At 44.7% G+C, this 16,371-nt stretch overlaps 2 protein-coding genes across 10 annotated transcripts in view; both read right to left on the reverse strand.

The window, feature by feature from the left end:
• milt (trafficking kinesin-binding protein milt) overlaps positions 1-16,371 on the reverse strand; it is a 249,712-nt gene that overhangs the window by 90,812 nt on the left and 142,529 nt on the right. The window contains exons 1-2 of one of the 9 annotated variants that reach the window (XM_071690414.1): positions 6,480-6,660; positions 2,723-4,239 (exon numbers count right to left, since the gene is read on the reverse strand). The exons of 5 other annotated variants lie outside the window; for them this stretch is intronic. In XM_071690414.1, coding sequence (XP_071546515.1) covers positions 2,723-3,977 — 1,255 coding nt within the window. In that variant the 5' untranslated portion in view covers positions 3,978-4,239; positions 6,480-6,660. Of the gene's footprint in view, positions 1-2,722; positions 4,240-6,479; positions 6,661-16,371 lie in introns of those variants that run through there. 3 more of the 9 variants (XM_071690416.1, XM_071690417.1, XM_071690415.1) reach the window with 3 other exon arrangements.
• The window catches only part of LOC139763941 (uncharacterized), a 108,100-nt gene that overhangs the window by 36,557 nt on the left and 55,172 nt on the right, over positions 1-16,371 (reverse strand). The gene's annotated exons all lie outside the window — the stretch shown is intronic.

The following is a 16,371-nucleotide window of genomic DNA, read 5'->3' on the forward strand; positions in this document are numbered from 1 at the left end:
ATATTACAGTTATCACCACGGATACCATATTACAGTTATCACCACGGATACCATATTACAGTTATCACCACGGATACGATATTACAGTTATCACCACGGATACCATATTACAGTTATCACCACGGATAACATATTACAGTTATCACCACGGATACGATATTACAAGTTATCACCACGGATACCATATTACAGTTATAGGAATTATGGGGAAAAGGAACACTTCAAGGTCCGTGTACAGTCAGTTGCTCACATGATGTAACCTTGGGTCATCATGTGACTGTGGAGTGCGAGGCGGGCACACCACAAGGATAACTGCCCACAACTCGTAAGAGAAATATACATCAGGTGATGCCAGACATCCTAATGACTAGTGGCACGAGACAGAATATATCCTACAATACAAGGTCGCCATACAATCATACGATGACATAATGCAATACAAGAGGCCATAGTCCTATCACGTGGACCTATAGTGCTGGCACATGAGCCTAGAGCATTATGACATAAGGTAATTGTGCTAACATACGAGCACACAATGATGCCACATACGGATACTTAAGTCTATACTGCTTGTGCAGCAGACTATAAAACTAACACATGATTCCGTTACGCTGTCAAATAAGGTAGAACACAAGGAAATAATGCCACTATATGGCACTATAATGGTACTATATGATTCTATACTGCTACTGGATAAGGCTATAATATCTTCCACGTTTAACTAGCAAGTCCTTCTCGCCATCAGTCCTCGTGTCCATTGTGAGACAAATCCAAATTCATCTTATCATCCGAGTGACGTCACTGCTCCAACTGTCCACGTCGGACGGACGGACAAATGTCAGGTAGACGGAAGTCTAGACGGGCGGCAGAGGTAGGTGACGCGAAGCTTTAATAGATGATCATTTCGAAAGAAGTGGACATGAACAATCGCCAGCCAACAGCAGGAGCTGAGCACAACACGTAAGCTCAGTCACTGCATCTGACTTGGGTCACTCCTAAGTCACTAACAAGGATTTGTGTTGTTTCTAAACACATAAAGCTTTTTCATTTTAGTACAAATATCTCTGAACTTTCCACGGGTTACTTCGTATTCACTTCTATATAAGAACAAATATGATAACCTTCTGGACCTTGAGTGGTCCTCGATAAAATACTGCAGGTCATCCTGGTCCTCGATAACATACTGCAGGTCATCCTGGTCTCGATAACATACTGCAGGTCATCCTGGTCCTCGATAACATACTGCAGGTTATAATGGTCCTTGATCACCAACTTTCATCCTCGCGAGTCCTCATTAATTCTATCAGTATGTCAGCCGTCGCTGGCCAGGGACACGCTCAGTATAACTCAGGTGACACATTATGGGAAGCTCTGGCTACCGTGGGCCAGCCTAGGAACCTGCCGACTTTGCTCATTGATAATCTTGACATGTGTGACCTTCAATCCAAGATTTCAAAGCTCACAACTTACAACAGAATTAAAATGTGGGTACAATTGTGAAGAACTATTACCATCATTTAGTATTTATCTTCTAGAGTAGAAAGAAAACCTGAAGGCTAATAAACGGCTCAAAACCTGAAGCAAATTTAATACTCACAATCTGAAGCCTGTTAAACGTTTCACAACCTGAAGTCTGTTTAACGGCTCACAACCTGAAGCCTGTTAAACGTTTCACAACCTGAAGTCTGTTTAACGGCTCACAATCTGAAGCCTGTTAAACGTTTCACAACCTGAAGTCTGTTTAACGGCTCACAATCTGAAGCCTGTTAAACGTTTCACAACCTGAAGTCTGTTTAACGGCTCACAACCTGAAGCCTGTTAAACGTTTCACAACCTGAAGTCTGTTTAACGGCTCACAATCTGAAGCCTGTTAAACGTTTCACAACCTGAAGTCTGTTTAACGGCTCACAATCTGAAGCCTGTTAAACGGCTCACAACAGGACAACAGGGCAAACGTCAAAATTCTAATATTGTTGGAGTGTACGCCACTAGCAGTAAACAAGAGTACCTCTGGCACCGTGACTAGACGTCGTTATCTCTCCAACATGGCCGCTCACATCTACTGGACATCGTCTACTACTATCATCAAACCCACAACAGAAAACGTTAAAGGTAAAACGTGGCCAAAAAATAATTCATTTCACATCGGACTCCTGTCAAGTCTTGTGGTGCACTGTCTGGTTCCCTTATCTTCTTGTCCCGCATCCCGAGCGGCTACACTGACCCACCCAGCAGACCTAAGAATTGTGCAAACTGCTTGCACAGCAGTTCCAAAGATTTTTTCATCAGCAAGAAACACCACATCTTTAGTAACAACGTACATTAAGCGTCTCTATATGTTTGGATATTTGTTTTATTAGTGTACGTACGAGTTATTCAATTTTCTAAGCAATCTTATATATCGTTGCGATTCTAGGCACACACACTTGTGTTACACGCTTCATGTCTCGCTATGATCCTAGGGAATAACTTATAAAAGTATGAACCAACATGAGATATGATATCATCAATGTTAACAGATAGGATATCGCTCGGTGAGAAGACTTTTAAAATTTCAGCTGATTTTGAAAGCATAATATTGGTTGATAAGATTCTGGCAGTTCACTAAGCCTTTGTGTGATTCTCTTAATTACGATCAATGAACACGTCAGACACAGGAGGAAAATGGTAACTAAATAGTATAAAAGGATTTTTTTTTCAAAGCATTTACCAGAGGTCTTACCTTGTTCATCTTCCATGGTTCCTTCGCTGCCCTCGCTGTACATGGACAGTGAGTCCCTGGAGAGAGATCGCTGGTCGTCGTCGGTGTCCATGCTTACTCCTGAGTCGCACACAGACACTTGCTCTGCCATCCTAAGGCGGGAGGCTCTCAGCTCCCTCGCCAGGACCGGATCGCTGAAGTCCTCGAGATCATTCCCAACAAAATGAACTTTAGGGTATAATTTCGAGGCTCGTCCTCTACAGGTGTCTTCATTCATTGTGTAGCATACAGATGATGCTTCAACAAACTCACCAGACGAGATGGAGCTTGAACTGTCATGCAGCGGCGCAGACCCGGACGCATGGCGAGACTCATAATGTAAGTCCGCAGAGGCCACGGCCGCCAGGGTCTCCAGGAGTTTACAAGAATGCTGCGTAACGCGCGACACCAGGGCGGACTGACGTGTCATCAGTGACTTGAACAACTGACGACGAAATGGACTCTGTTGCGAGACGGTGGGGGATGAGGAATCCTCTGAGACTTCCGCTGGAGAAATACACTTTGGTGGGGATGAAATGAACAGGCCATCAACAGAATCCCCTCGACACATTATAAATGATGGAGAAGGACTAGTGCTACGTCCATCTGAGGACCTCGACACTGTGGGTATACATAATGCCCCAGCCGATGTGATTGGACTCAATGTCACATCTGAGGAAGGTGTCGAGGTTCCTGAAGATGTGGAGTTTACTTGTAAAGAAGAGCTGTTATGGGTCTCAGTCCAAAGCTCCTGAGTGACGGTAGATGAAGATGACGAGGATGATTCCTGGGCTAAAGATGGGATGATGGGAACAGAACGGTCGTCGAGTCCCTCCTGGGAGCTGCTACAGGTGATAGTGGCTGGCTCTCCATCTGGTATTGTTCCTAACCAGGGATGACGTCTGGGAAAGGTGTGTGGAGACAGGTCATCGAGTTCGTTCGTTACCAGGTCTTCCCGGCTTAACCAAGCCTGGTTTTTACGTACCATAATCCTTGACGCCGTCTTAAGAACTTCTCTGTGCACATCCTCCCCATTCCCTCTTGAGGAATGGCCTCTGGCCAACGACGGTCTTCTAAGCGGTCTGGTCCTTTTCCTGAAGTGCCTGGCATCGTTAACAGGACTGTAGTCCGGTCTGTCCTCCGTATAGCAATGAAATTCAAGTTTGACTTCTTGCAAACCTACGGGACACGAGGTGACGGAGTCGTAAGATGTTGAAAAGAGAGTTGAGGAATCCATCCTGTGATGTAAGACTAATTCTGGAGGTCAGCTTTTGTAATGCAGTGACGACAGCCCATCCTCCCTCATGCCCAGCCTCCACTCTCGCCCCTGCTTCACTTCCGGCGTTAGATATATAATATCTGTGTTGCCATTACTTAAGATTTCCCTCTTATCAGTATATAATCCGTGTCTTCTTTTTCTTCATATTCTGTCTGTTTCCTTTACTTATGGAAAAGCATGTAGCTCATAAACTATGTCCTTGTTATCATTATCAGTAATTCTGAAAAAGTTCCACGGAATTTACTGATCAGCAAACAATTACTATGAACAGTAAACAATTACACTGATCAGTAAATAATTACATTAATCAGTAAACAATTACACTGATCAGTAAACAATTTTACTGATCAATAAACAATTGAATTGGTCGGTACACAATCACAGAGAAACCTAACCAAGTCAGCGGCGTAGGTTGGCACCACCACCACACCGCATACTGGGCAGTCACCCTCAAACTCTGTCAACCAGACTCCCACGCCGGCACCACCACTATATTACCCCTACACCAGAACCTGTGCGATGTTACCCCTATCTACACTGGGGCCACCACCACGCAACACCACCTACACTGGGCCCAACACCACACGACACCACCTACACTGGGCCCAACACCACACAATACCACCTACACTGGGGCTAACACCACACAACACCACCTACACTAGGGCCAACACCACACAACACCACCTACACTGGGGCCAACACCACACAACACCACCTACACTGGGGCCACCACCACACACCATCACCTACACTGGGGCTAACACCACACAACACCACCTACACTGGGGCTACCACCACACAACACCACCTACACTGGGGCCACCACCACACAACACCACCTACACTAGGGCCAACACCACACAACACCACCTACACTGAGGCCAACACCACACAACACCACCTACACTGGGGCAAACACCACACAACACCACCTACACTGGGGCCACCACAACACACCACCACCTACACTGGGGCTAACACCACACAACACCACCTACACTAGGGCCAACACCACACACCACCACCTACACTGGGGCCAACACCACACAACACCACCTACACTAGGGCCAACACCACACAACACCACCTACACTGGGGCCAACACCACACAACACCACCTACACTGGGGCCAACACCACACAACACCACCTACACTAGGGCCAACACCACACACCACCACCTACACTGGGGCCAACACCACACAGTCTGGCAATGATATACCACAACAACTTCGCTGTTCTTCAAACCGCCGACAAGGTAAAAGCAAACAATGGAATATATATATATATATATATATATATATATATATATATATATATATATATATATATATATATATATATATATATATATATATATATTTCTTTCTTTTAAACTATTCGCCATTTCCCGCGTTAGCGAGGTAGCATTAAGAACAGAGGACTGGGCCTTTGAGGGAAGACCCTCACCTGGCCCAATTCTCTGTTCCTTCTTTTGGAAAATTAAAAAAAAAAAAAAAACGAGAGGGGAGGATTTCCAGCCCCCCGCTCCCTCCCCTTTTAGTCGCCTTCTACGACACGCAGGGAATATGTGGGAAGTATTCTTAATATATATATATATATATATATATATATATATATATATATATATATATATATATATATATATATATATATATATATATATATATACCTTCATTGTGCTTTACCGTCAGTCTAGTAAGGACTCTACCACAACTTACACCGATACAAGATTCTATTTTGAGATGCCAGACGTATAACTTTATTTCAGGGTGTTAAAGGGAAGAACGTGACACCAGATTCAATACAACGTGGTCCACATCCTTGCAACTAATGCTTTCTTTTGAAGTACTTCCTCCCGCTTTGACTAAATGACATAACTTACATTCACATTCACTAACTGATACATCTATACACATGATCAACAGATGACGTATTTCATGTGTGACATATGACCATTGTACCAACGCAAGGCGACGTTCACGAACTGTTACACAGGAGGCCAGATGTGATCAACAATGGTCCTCTACCAGGGGAGCTTCGGGAACGTCCCCAGCAGGAACCAACCACTAGCAAGTTGTCCAGTAACACTACGATCCTCGGCAACACTAAGTCAAATATCATGTTATGACCCTCGGCAACACTAAGTCAAATATCATGTTATGACCCTCGGCAACACTAGTCAAATATCATGTTATGATCCTCGGCAACACTAGTCAAATATCATGTTATGATCCTTGGCAGCACTAGTCGAGTACCATGTTATGATCCTTGGCAACACTAGTCAAATATCATGTTATGATCCTTGGCAACACTAGTTAAATATCATGTTATGATCCTTGGCAACACTAGTCAAATATCATGTTATGATCCTTGGCAGCACTAGTCGAGTACCATGTTATGATCCTCGGCAACACTAGCTCAGTAACACCTTACGTTCACTGGCAACACTACCCACATAACGTATCGTCTTGCCCGTGGCCACAGTCCCACCACAGCTCAGCCGACGTGTTAAACGAACGTATAACGTCAAGAGGGAAGGTAGGACGTGAGGAGGGAGTGTGGCGCACATACTAGACGGGAGGTGTGGCCCGTCCTGCGTGCTCACCAGCGTCGGTATGACTGAGGTCGCAACACCCTGGCCTGGCGGGAGAAAGCATAATACCCATCATGGCACCACTGCTCAAAGAAACGCTTAACTCTTGCCTTGATAAGATATCCAAGTTAGTCAACTCGGCCAACCTTGCGTCAGTCCTCCAACAGCTATTCCAAGGCTGGTCCTCTACTGTTCCATGACTGTTCGTGATCAGACTATAAGAGAACACTGGAGACGGAGAGGCAACAGGACAAAACCGATGACTTCCATAAATGTGTTAAATAATCTGTACACAATGATCACTTTGTCCTGGGCGTCATGACTCTCAGCCTAACTAGCTACCTTCCCCAGCCCAGCACTGACTGCAACACCTCCTGCCTCCGTCCTACCACCGTCCCGTCAAACCGACTGATACTCTACACTTGCCTCAATGTCGATCATCAGAATGTGCAGGAAATACGATCCGTTCCTGCACGCTGGCGGACTCACTGTACCCTGCCTGGCTGGCACTGGGCTGAGCAGGTCCTCCTCATCGACTCTGGTATTATCTTCATGATATTCAGACGTTCGCCTGACTCATGTTCGTTTCCACCGTCATTCTTATGGTACTTTTTGGTACTAAAACACAACTTAAAAAGGTTATAAAATCAACCAATGTACCAGTACTTGGTGCACGTCCCAGTGCTGGCTACGGCTACATTAATGTCACTGTTGATCATACAATGGTATACATCATAGAAATCTTACGGTTTCACCAAGTACATGACGTTTATCATCATCAATACAGCAGCATTATATAACGTAATGCTTTCAAAAAACTCATATAGAGACCATTACTTTAAACCTGCACGATCTGGGACCTGCCAACAGGCTGGAAAGGCTCACGGAGCTTGCATCAGGTGTGGGGGGGTGAGTGTACGGCAGCACAAACACCATTCCAGTGTTCGGTACCAAAAGACAATGATAAAAGTATTTTTCACTGTAACATTTGCAAGGCTTACAAGACGTGGCACTTGACGCGAGGGTCGGGCAGCACAAAGCGAAGATGCCGTAGCTTGGTGGGTGGCTGCGGTTACGTGTGGCATCTGTGTGTGTGTGTGAGAGAGAGAGAGAGAGAGAGAGAGAGAGAGAGAGAGAGAGAGAGAGAGAGAGAGAGAGAGAGAGAGAGAGAGAGAGAGAGAGAGAGAGAGAGAGTTCGTATGTGTGTGTGTGTGTGTGTGTGTGTGTGTGTGTGTGTGTGTGTGTGTGTAAAGGAGAAACCGGATACAACATAAAAAAAAGTTAAATCCTCATTACAGCAAACGTTCCTTACCGACGGCCAAGCGTTTATATATTTCGTGAAAGATTTTCATGACACGACAGACCTCGCTATAATGGAACCTTGCACACACACACACACACACACACACACACCACACACACACACACACACACACACACACACACACACACAAACACACACAGAGGGAGCCAAACGTGTGTGCCCCTTGGCCTAGTGGTTCCCACGGTTCTCAGTACAATCATTTCCAGTTGTGGCTGTTGATCCACCTTATAACACAAACATATTCACATCATCATACGTCACTTTCCAGACTAATGTGTGAGATATACTCCATACCAGAACAATCCTGCTTCTGATCCACACTACAGAGGACTTCTCCAGACTACTGGAAAAAAACATCAATTATAATAATCACAGACTGACTGGATGTGAGCAATGGGACCGGGTCTTGTCTGTACCTGGCGCTACCTTGCTAAACCAGGATAAGGTGACTACATACAGGTAAGAAAAGTGTCGCAAACGCAACCTGTATAGATAGGTGGTGGGCAGTGACCAGGGAGGGGGAGGAGTAGCAGCGACACACTGTATCGTCGTTATCAGCAGCGTCTGTCTACTTTAATTTGCACCCGCTGTCAAGCTTGTAAGAATCACAGCCACAAACAGTGTCATTATCTTTGACTCTTTATCTATCCCACAATGGCTGTCAAGTTTCCCCTCCAAGGTTACTCTCTTTCCTTTCTCTCTCGTATACGTGTTGGTTCCTCAGACTCGATCTAAGAACACAAGCTTTCTCTCCGTCCATTTCCCCATACACTTTCAAATGCGATGTCACACATTATCATTGTGTCACCTCCCGGCCTTGATTACCATCTGCAGACGTATGGGTTGGATGGAAGTGGCACAGCTTCATGTTTTGGGTCCATAGGATCTTGATCTATGAAAGAGACGAGGCACTGAGGTGTTGCAGGAAGCAGTCGCCTGATCATGCGTTCTGAGCGATTAATGCACCTAGAAATCTTACGTGCATCCACATTTTCTTGCTCCAAGCAAGAATTCGGGCTTTATCGTCCTTAGACAGGCAAGAGCTAACCATCCTGATGCACAGAAGAAAGAAAAACATCAAGTAGAGGTGGATCTGCTTCAAGGGTGCGTGATATTGTCATGGCTGATCAATCTGGTGATGAACGGGTGATGATGAGGAAGGTAAATGAGACGGACGGTCTTGGACTGAGGTGAGTCTGTGGTATGTTGGAATGGGTGGAGGAAAAGTCAGCTGCTGTTTGCAGATGACACAATTCTAGTGGCAGACTCGAGAGAAAAACCCCAAAAGCTGGTGTATGAGTTTGGGAGAGTGTGTGAAAGAAGTTTGAAGTGAACATGACAATGGATGGAAGCATGGAGGCCGTTGTGAGTCACACGGAGAGAGGATTAAGATTCTGGGTGCACTTAGGAGTGTGTGAGGAAAGATGTGTGCCTCCAGGTTATAATCGGAGGAACGTATACATACATAGTAGCCTCAACATTGTTGTATGGATGTCGGTGTTGAGCCTCAGAGCAAAAGAATAGATGAAGGTTGAGGTGTTAAGATGATGTGTGCTGAGGAATGCCACGTAGGAATACATCATATGAACAGGTGTGGTAGTAAGTGTACAGGCCATCATATAAACAGGTGTAGTAGTTGCGTGTGGTAGGAAGTGTACAGGACATCATAAGAGCAGGTGTAGTAGTTGGGTGTGGTAGTAAGTGTACAGTAATGTGATAAAGCGTTCACATCTCGGGTGCCGCAGGTTCACACACGGTCTGGTCTGGTGGTAACATAAGCCTGGAGAAACCAGTTTTACGGAAGAGTGAGAAAAAATACATTGTTCTCCCATTATAATTCCGCTCATAGACATTTTTTTTTATATGCACAAAACACGATCCACTATTGTGAAGATCAGCAACCTAAGCTGGTGGTCTCAACATTACAACGGACACAGAGGTAGTAACGTATCAACACAAGACTCTGGCGTACTCAGTGAAGCAGGATCGCGGCTCGCTGAACCCTGCAGGAGGCGGAAGGTCTAGCGGTGGGACTCAGCCAGTTCTCACGCCGCGTCTAACGCGCTGCCCTGCTAATGCTGCCAATGTTATGCACCCGTTTCCACTATTGTCAGTGTCACCCTACCAATAACTGTTTCATGCCATAAGCAGGGTGTTCACTGACAACTTACAGACTATATGACCGACTATCTAGTACCAGAGCCAGTATGTTACAGACGAACTCGCCCGCCGCCTCCACTAGGCCTCGCAACGACCTACACAGAAGGAAGGAGAGTAGTGGAGGTCACACGAAGCCGCTCCTCCTAGTTCTGCCAGACCTGTAGGAAACATACCGTGGTCCAGGCCTCAGTCCAGCTGGACCGACACACACACACGATCATTTACACCATTTTTTTCTTTTGAGGAAAATTTCCTGATATGCAGAAACATTATTATTTCTACATCACTACAATTAATTAGAACGTTATATATAATGTACAGAAGAGCTACAACTTTGTTGTTGTGAAACTTTCCGTCAAAATATTTTTAAAGTTCAAGATATTTTCCTATCACAACTGATGAATGAGAGTAATCTTAGAAAGTAATGAGAATGATTCCTTCATTACCGGTGTACAAAGAAGGAAAAATTACCTGATCATCATACATTATTCTACTTGACTGGTATGTAAATAAACGCTTCAGTCCTGGAGTCGTAGTATGAGGAGAGTAGCAGCAGAGAAGACCTGTGTCTCTCCAGGACCAGGATTGACTTGGGTCAGGCGGTGACCTCAGTCTCCGCTGTTACATACAAACCCCAGCCACAACACTTTCACACACGCTCCCGCAACCTTACACGCCAGAGCGAGCCTTTAAGTGTTGTATCGACGTATCCGGAGCCAGCTACCACTACCTACATCTGGTATCAACCCTCTAGCCTACCCTTACTGCCTCCAGCCTCCAGTGCCATCCCATGCCACTAAAACAGTTAACAAACTTTCAGTTTCTTCACAGTCATAACAAATGAGCACATCAAGCTTACTAGTCTTGCTACATACGTCAGGAAGAGCAGCTTTCTGGCATACGCTTCCCCATGACCAGACTCTTCCACTCCCAGTGTTTCTGTCCCATCCTCACCCATGACCAGACTCTTCCACCCCCAGTGTTTCTGTCCCATCCTCACCCATGACCAGACTCTTCCACTCCCAGTGTTTCTGTCCCATCCTCACCCATGACCAGCCTCTTCCACTCCCAGTGTTTCTGTCCCATCCTCACCCATGACCAGACTCTTCCACTCCCAGTGTTTCTGTCCCATCCTCACCCATGACCAGCCTCTTCCACTCCCAGTGTTTCTGTCCCATCCTCACCCATGACCAGCCTCTTCCACTCCCAGTGTTTCTGTCCCATCCTCACCCATGACCAGCCTCTTCCACTCCCAGTGTTTCTGTCCCATCCTCACCCATGACCAGACTCTTCCACCCCCAGTGTTTCTGTCCCATCCTCACCCATGACCAGACTCTTCCACCCCCAGTGTTTCTGTCCCATCCTCACCCATGACCAGCCTCTTCCACCCCCAGTGTTTCTGTCCCATCCTCACCCATGACCAGACTCTTCCACCCCCAGTGTTTCTGTCCCATCCTCACCCATGACCAGACTCTTCCACTCCCTTAAATTCTGTTTGTTCGCACGATAACAAAATAGAAGATATTTCTGTGTATTCAACAAAATTCCTTTTATGTTCTTTAAGTGTTTATACATACACACACACGCACACACACACACACACACACACACACACACACACACACACACACACACATATATATATATATATATATATATATATATATATATATATATATATATATGTATATAATTTATACTATTCGCCATTTCCCGCGTTAGCGAGGCAGCGTTAAGAACAGAGGACTGGGCCTTTGAGGGAATATCCTCACCCGGCCCATTTCTCTGTTCCATCTTTTGGAAAATTGAAAGAAAAAAACGAGAGGGGAGGATTTCCAGCCACCCGCTCCCTCTCCTTTTAGTCGCCTTCTACGACACGCAGGGAATACGTGGGAAGTATTCTTTCACCCCTATCCCCAGGGATAATATATATATATATATATATATATATATATATATATATATATATATATATATATATATATATATATATATATATATATATATATATATCCTTGTGGTAGGGAAGAAAAAATTCTACCTCCGTATTCCCTGCTTATCCTAGAGGGATACTAAAGGAGGTGGAAGCAGGGGGTTGAACCCCCCCACCCCACCTTTCTTGCATTTCAATTTCTTCAAGAAGGAACAGAAGAAAGAGCCAAGCAGGTAGCGCTCATTCTCCTCGGAGGCTTATTCTTGGGTGTCTACATGTGTGTGAATGCAACCAAGATGAGAAGAGAGGAAAGACAGGTAGTATGTTCGAGTAAAGAAACCTGGATGTTCTGTCTTTGACTGAAACAAAGCTCAAGAGTAAAAGGGAAGAATGGTATGGAAATGTTTTAAGAATACAGTAAGCGGTTGGTGAGTGGACAAGAGCTAAGGAAGGAGAAGCACTACTCCTGAAGCAGGAGTTGTGGAAGTGTGTGAGAGAGTGTGAGTAAAACTGAAAGTGGATGTCGAGAGATGGGTTATGTTTAGTGCTTTATGCACCTAGCCATGAGAAAAAAGATCATGAGAGACAAGTGTTCTCGGAGCAGCTGAGTAAGTGTGTCAGCCGTTTCGATGTAAGCGACCGGGTATTAGCGATGGGAGATTTAAATGCTAAGGTGAGTAATGTGGCATTTAAGAGAACACATAAGGGGCATGGGGTATTCATAAGGGAGCAAAAATGGGTATGTTTGCCGGCATATTAGTCCCAACAATGTTATATGGTTGCACGGCATGGGCTATAAATAGGGCTGGGCGGAGGAGAGTGGATGTGTTGGAAATGAAATGTTTGAGGACAATACGTGGTGTGAGGTGGTTTGATCAAGTAATGAAAGGGTGGGAGAAATGTGTGGTAATAAGAGAATGTGATTGAGAAAGTAGAAAAGTGTGTAAAAATTGGTTTGGACATATGGAGAGAATGAGTGAGGAAAGCATGACAAAGAGGATATATGTCAGAAGAGGAGGAAACAAAGAAAACGGGGAAACGAAATTGTAGATGGAAGGATGGAGTGAAAAAGACTTTGAGCGATCGGGGCCTGAAAATGAAGAAGTGTGAAAGGCATGCACAGGATAGGGTAAACTGAAACGATTTGGTATACCTGGGTCGACGTGCTGTCAGTTTACTGAAACAGGGTATGTGAAGCATCCGGCGTAAACCCTGGAAAGGTCTGTCTGGCCTGGATGTGGATAGGGAGCTGTGGTTTCGGTGCATTACACATGACAGCTAAAGACTGAGTGTGAACGAATGTGGTCTTTTTGTCTGTTTTTGGTGCTACTTTCTTAACACACACACACACACACACATACACACACACACACACACACACACACACACACACACGCACACACACACATATATATATATATATATATATATATATATATATATATATATATATATATATATATATATATAAGATTATTAGTGAAAGAGAAGAGAGAGGCATTTGGACGATTTTTGCAGGGAAAAAATGCAATTGAGTGGGAGATGTATAAAAGAAAGAGACAGGAGGTCAAGAGAAAGGTGCAAGAGGTGAAAAAGAGGGCAAATGAGAGTTGGGGTGAGAGAGTATCATTAAATTTTAAGGAGAATAAAAAGATGTTCTGGAAGGAGGTAAATAAAGTGCGTAAGACAAGGGAGCAAATGGGAACTTCAGTGAAGGGCGCAAATGGGGAGGTGATAACAAGTAGTGGTGATGTGAGAAGGAGATGGAGTGAGTATTTTGAAGGTTTGTTGAATGTGTTTGATGACAGAGTGGCAGAAATAGGGTGTTTTGGTCGAGGTGGTGTGCAAAGTGAGAGGGTTAGGGAAAATGATTTGGTAAACAGAGAAGAGGTAGTAAAAGCTTTGCGGAAGATGAAAGCCGGCAAGGCAGCAGGTTTGGATGGTATTGCAGTGGAATTTATTAAAAAAGGGGGTGACTGTATTATTGACTGGTTGGTAAGGTTATTTAATGTATGTATGACTCATGGTGAGGTGCCTGAGGATTGGCGGAATGCGTGCATAGTGCCATTGTACAAAGGCAAAGGGGATAAGAGTGAGTGCTCAAATTACAGAGGTATAAGTTTGTTAAGTATTCCTGGTAAATTATATGGGAGGGTATTGATTGAGAGGGTGAAGGCATGTACAGAGCATCAGATTGGGGAAGAGCAGTGTGGTTTCAGAAGTGGTAGACGATGTGTGGATCAGGTGTTTGCTTTGAAGAATGTATGTGAGAAATACTTAGAAAAGCAAATGGATTTGTGTGTAGCATTTATGGATCTGGAGAAGGCATATAATAGAGTTGATAGAGATGCTCTGTGGAAGGTATTAAGAATATATGGTGTGGGAGGCAAGTTGTTAGAAGCAGTGAAAAGTTTTTATCGAGGATGTAAGGCATGTGTACGTGTAGGAAGAGAGGAAAGTGATTGGTTCTCAGTGAATGTAGGTTTGCGGCAGGGGTGTGTGATGTCTCCATGGTTGTTTAATTTGTTTATGGATGGGGTTGTTAGGGAGGCGAATGCAAGAGTTTTGGAAAGAGGGGCAAGTATGAAGTCTGTTGAGGATGAGAGAGCTTGGGAAGTGAGTCAGTTGTTGTTCGCTGATGATACAGCGCTGGTGGCTGATTCATGTGAGAAACTGCAGAAGCTGGTGACTGAGTTCGGTAAAGTGTGAGAAAGAAGAAAGTTAAGAGTAAATGTGAATAAGAACAAGGTTATTAGGTACAGTAGGGTTGAGGGTCAAGTCAATTGGGAGGTAAGTTTGAATGGAGAAAAACTGTAGGAAGTAAAGTGTTTTAGATATCTGGGAGTGGATCTGGCAGCGGATGGAACCATGGAAGCGGAAGTGGATCATAGGGTGGGGGAGGGGGCGAAAATCCTGGGAGCCTTGAAGAATGTGTGGAAGTCGAGAACATTATCTCGGAAAGCAAAAATGGGTATGTTTGAAGGAATAGTGGTTCCAACAATGTTGTATGGTTGCGAGGCGTGGGCTATGGATAGAGTTGTGCGCAGGAGGATGGATGTGCTGGAAATGAGATGTTTGAGGACAATGTGTGGTGTGAGGTGGTTTGATCGAGTAAGTAACGTATGGGTAAGAGAGATGTGTGGAAATAAAAAGAGCGTGGTTGAGAGAGCAGAAGAGGGTGTCTTGAAATGGTTTGGGCACATGGAGAGAATGAGTGAGGAAAGATTGATCAAGAGGATATATGTGTCGGAGGTGGAGGGAACGAGGAGAAGTGGGAGACCAAATTGGAGGTGGAAAGATGGAGTGAGAAAGATTTTGTGTGATCGGGGCCTGAACATGCAGGAGGGTGAAAGGAGGGCGAGGAATAGAGTGAATTGGATCGATGTGGTATACCGGGGTTGACGTGCTGTCAGTGGATTGAATCAGGGCATGTGAAGCGTCTGGGGTAAACCATGGAAAGCTGTGTAGGTATGTATATTTGTGTGGACGTATGTATATACATGTGTATGGGGGTGGGTTGGGCCATTTCTTTCGTCAGTTTCCTTGCGCTACCTCGCAAACGCGGGAGACAGCGGCAAAAAAAAGAAGAATATATATATATATATATATATATATATATATATATATATATATATATATATATATAAACTATTTTTGTGGCTCCTGCCCACAACTCACGAGAAGGAGTTGTATCAGACCCAGGTACTGTAAAAGACCTAGGTGTTGTACTATACCTGGGTGTTGTACTTCACCTGGGTGTTGTACCGTCTCTCAGCCCACTAACAACAGCTGCCCAGTACAGTAATGTTGTCACGGGTAACAGACCTCTGGTCAAGTCCTAACATCACTATATTCTCTCATGCGGTGAACACTACGCGCTAGACTTCGCTAATGACAAAATTTCTTCCCATGTCATCGCAGGCAGGAGTTGCAAGACAATGATGCCAAAGAAGAGCAGTGTTCTAGTACCATACAGAGGGGTACGTCCCACCTCACCTCACCTAGATTTCTCCTCATCATAACAGTACTGACGTTGCCTTACTACTACAACATTCTCCCAGCACTGTAGGGTCATCCTAACCCACAGTACGTTGCTTTAACCCCCTAACATTACCTAACGAGGCAACATAATTCCTAGTGTGGCACTACTTCCCCACAACGGTCTTGTTCCTAACACATACATGTTATAAATTTCCAACACAACATCACTGATCCACCAAACGACACATTTACAACTCCATGACCATAACTACACAGCTTCACCAACGAACGTTAATATTTGAAGACCCTACACCACTGTTCCAGCACTGTACCACTGTCCCAGCACTGTATCACTG

The sequence above is a fragment of the Panulirus ornatus genome, chromosome 48 (genome assembly GCF_036320965.1).
Source record: "Panulirus ornatus isolate Po-2019 chromosome 48, ASM3632096v1, whole genome shotgun sequence".
Lineage (NCBI taxonomy): Eukaryota > Metazoa > Arthropoda > Malacostraca > Decapoda > Palinuridae > Panulirus > Panulirus ornatus.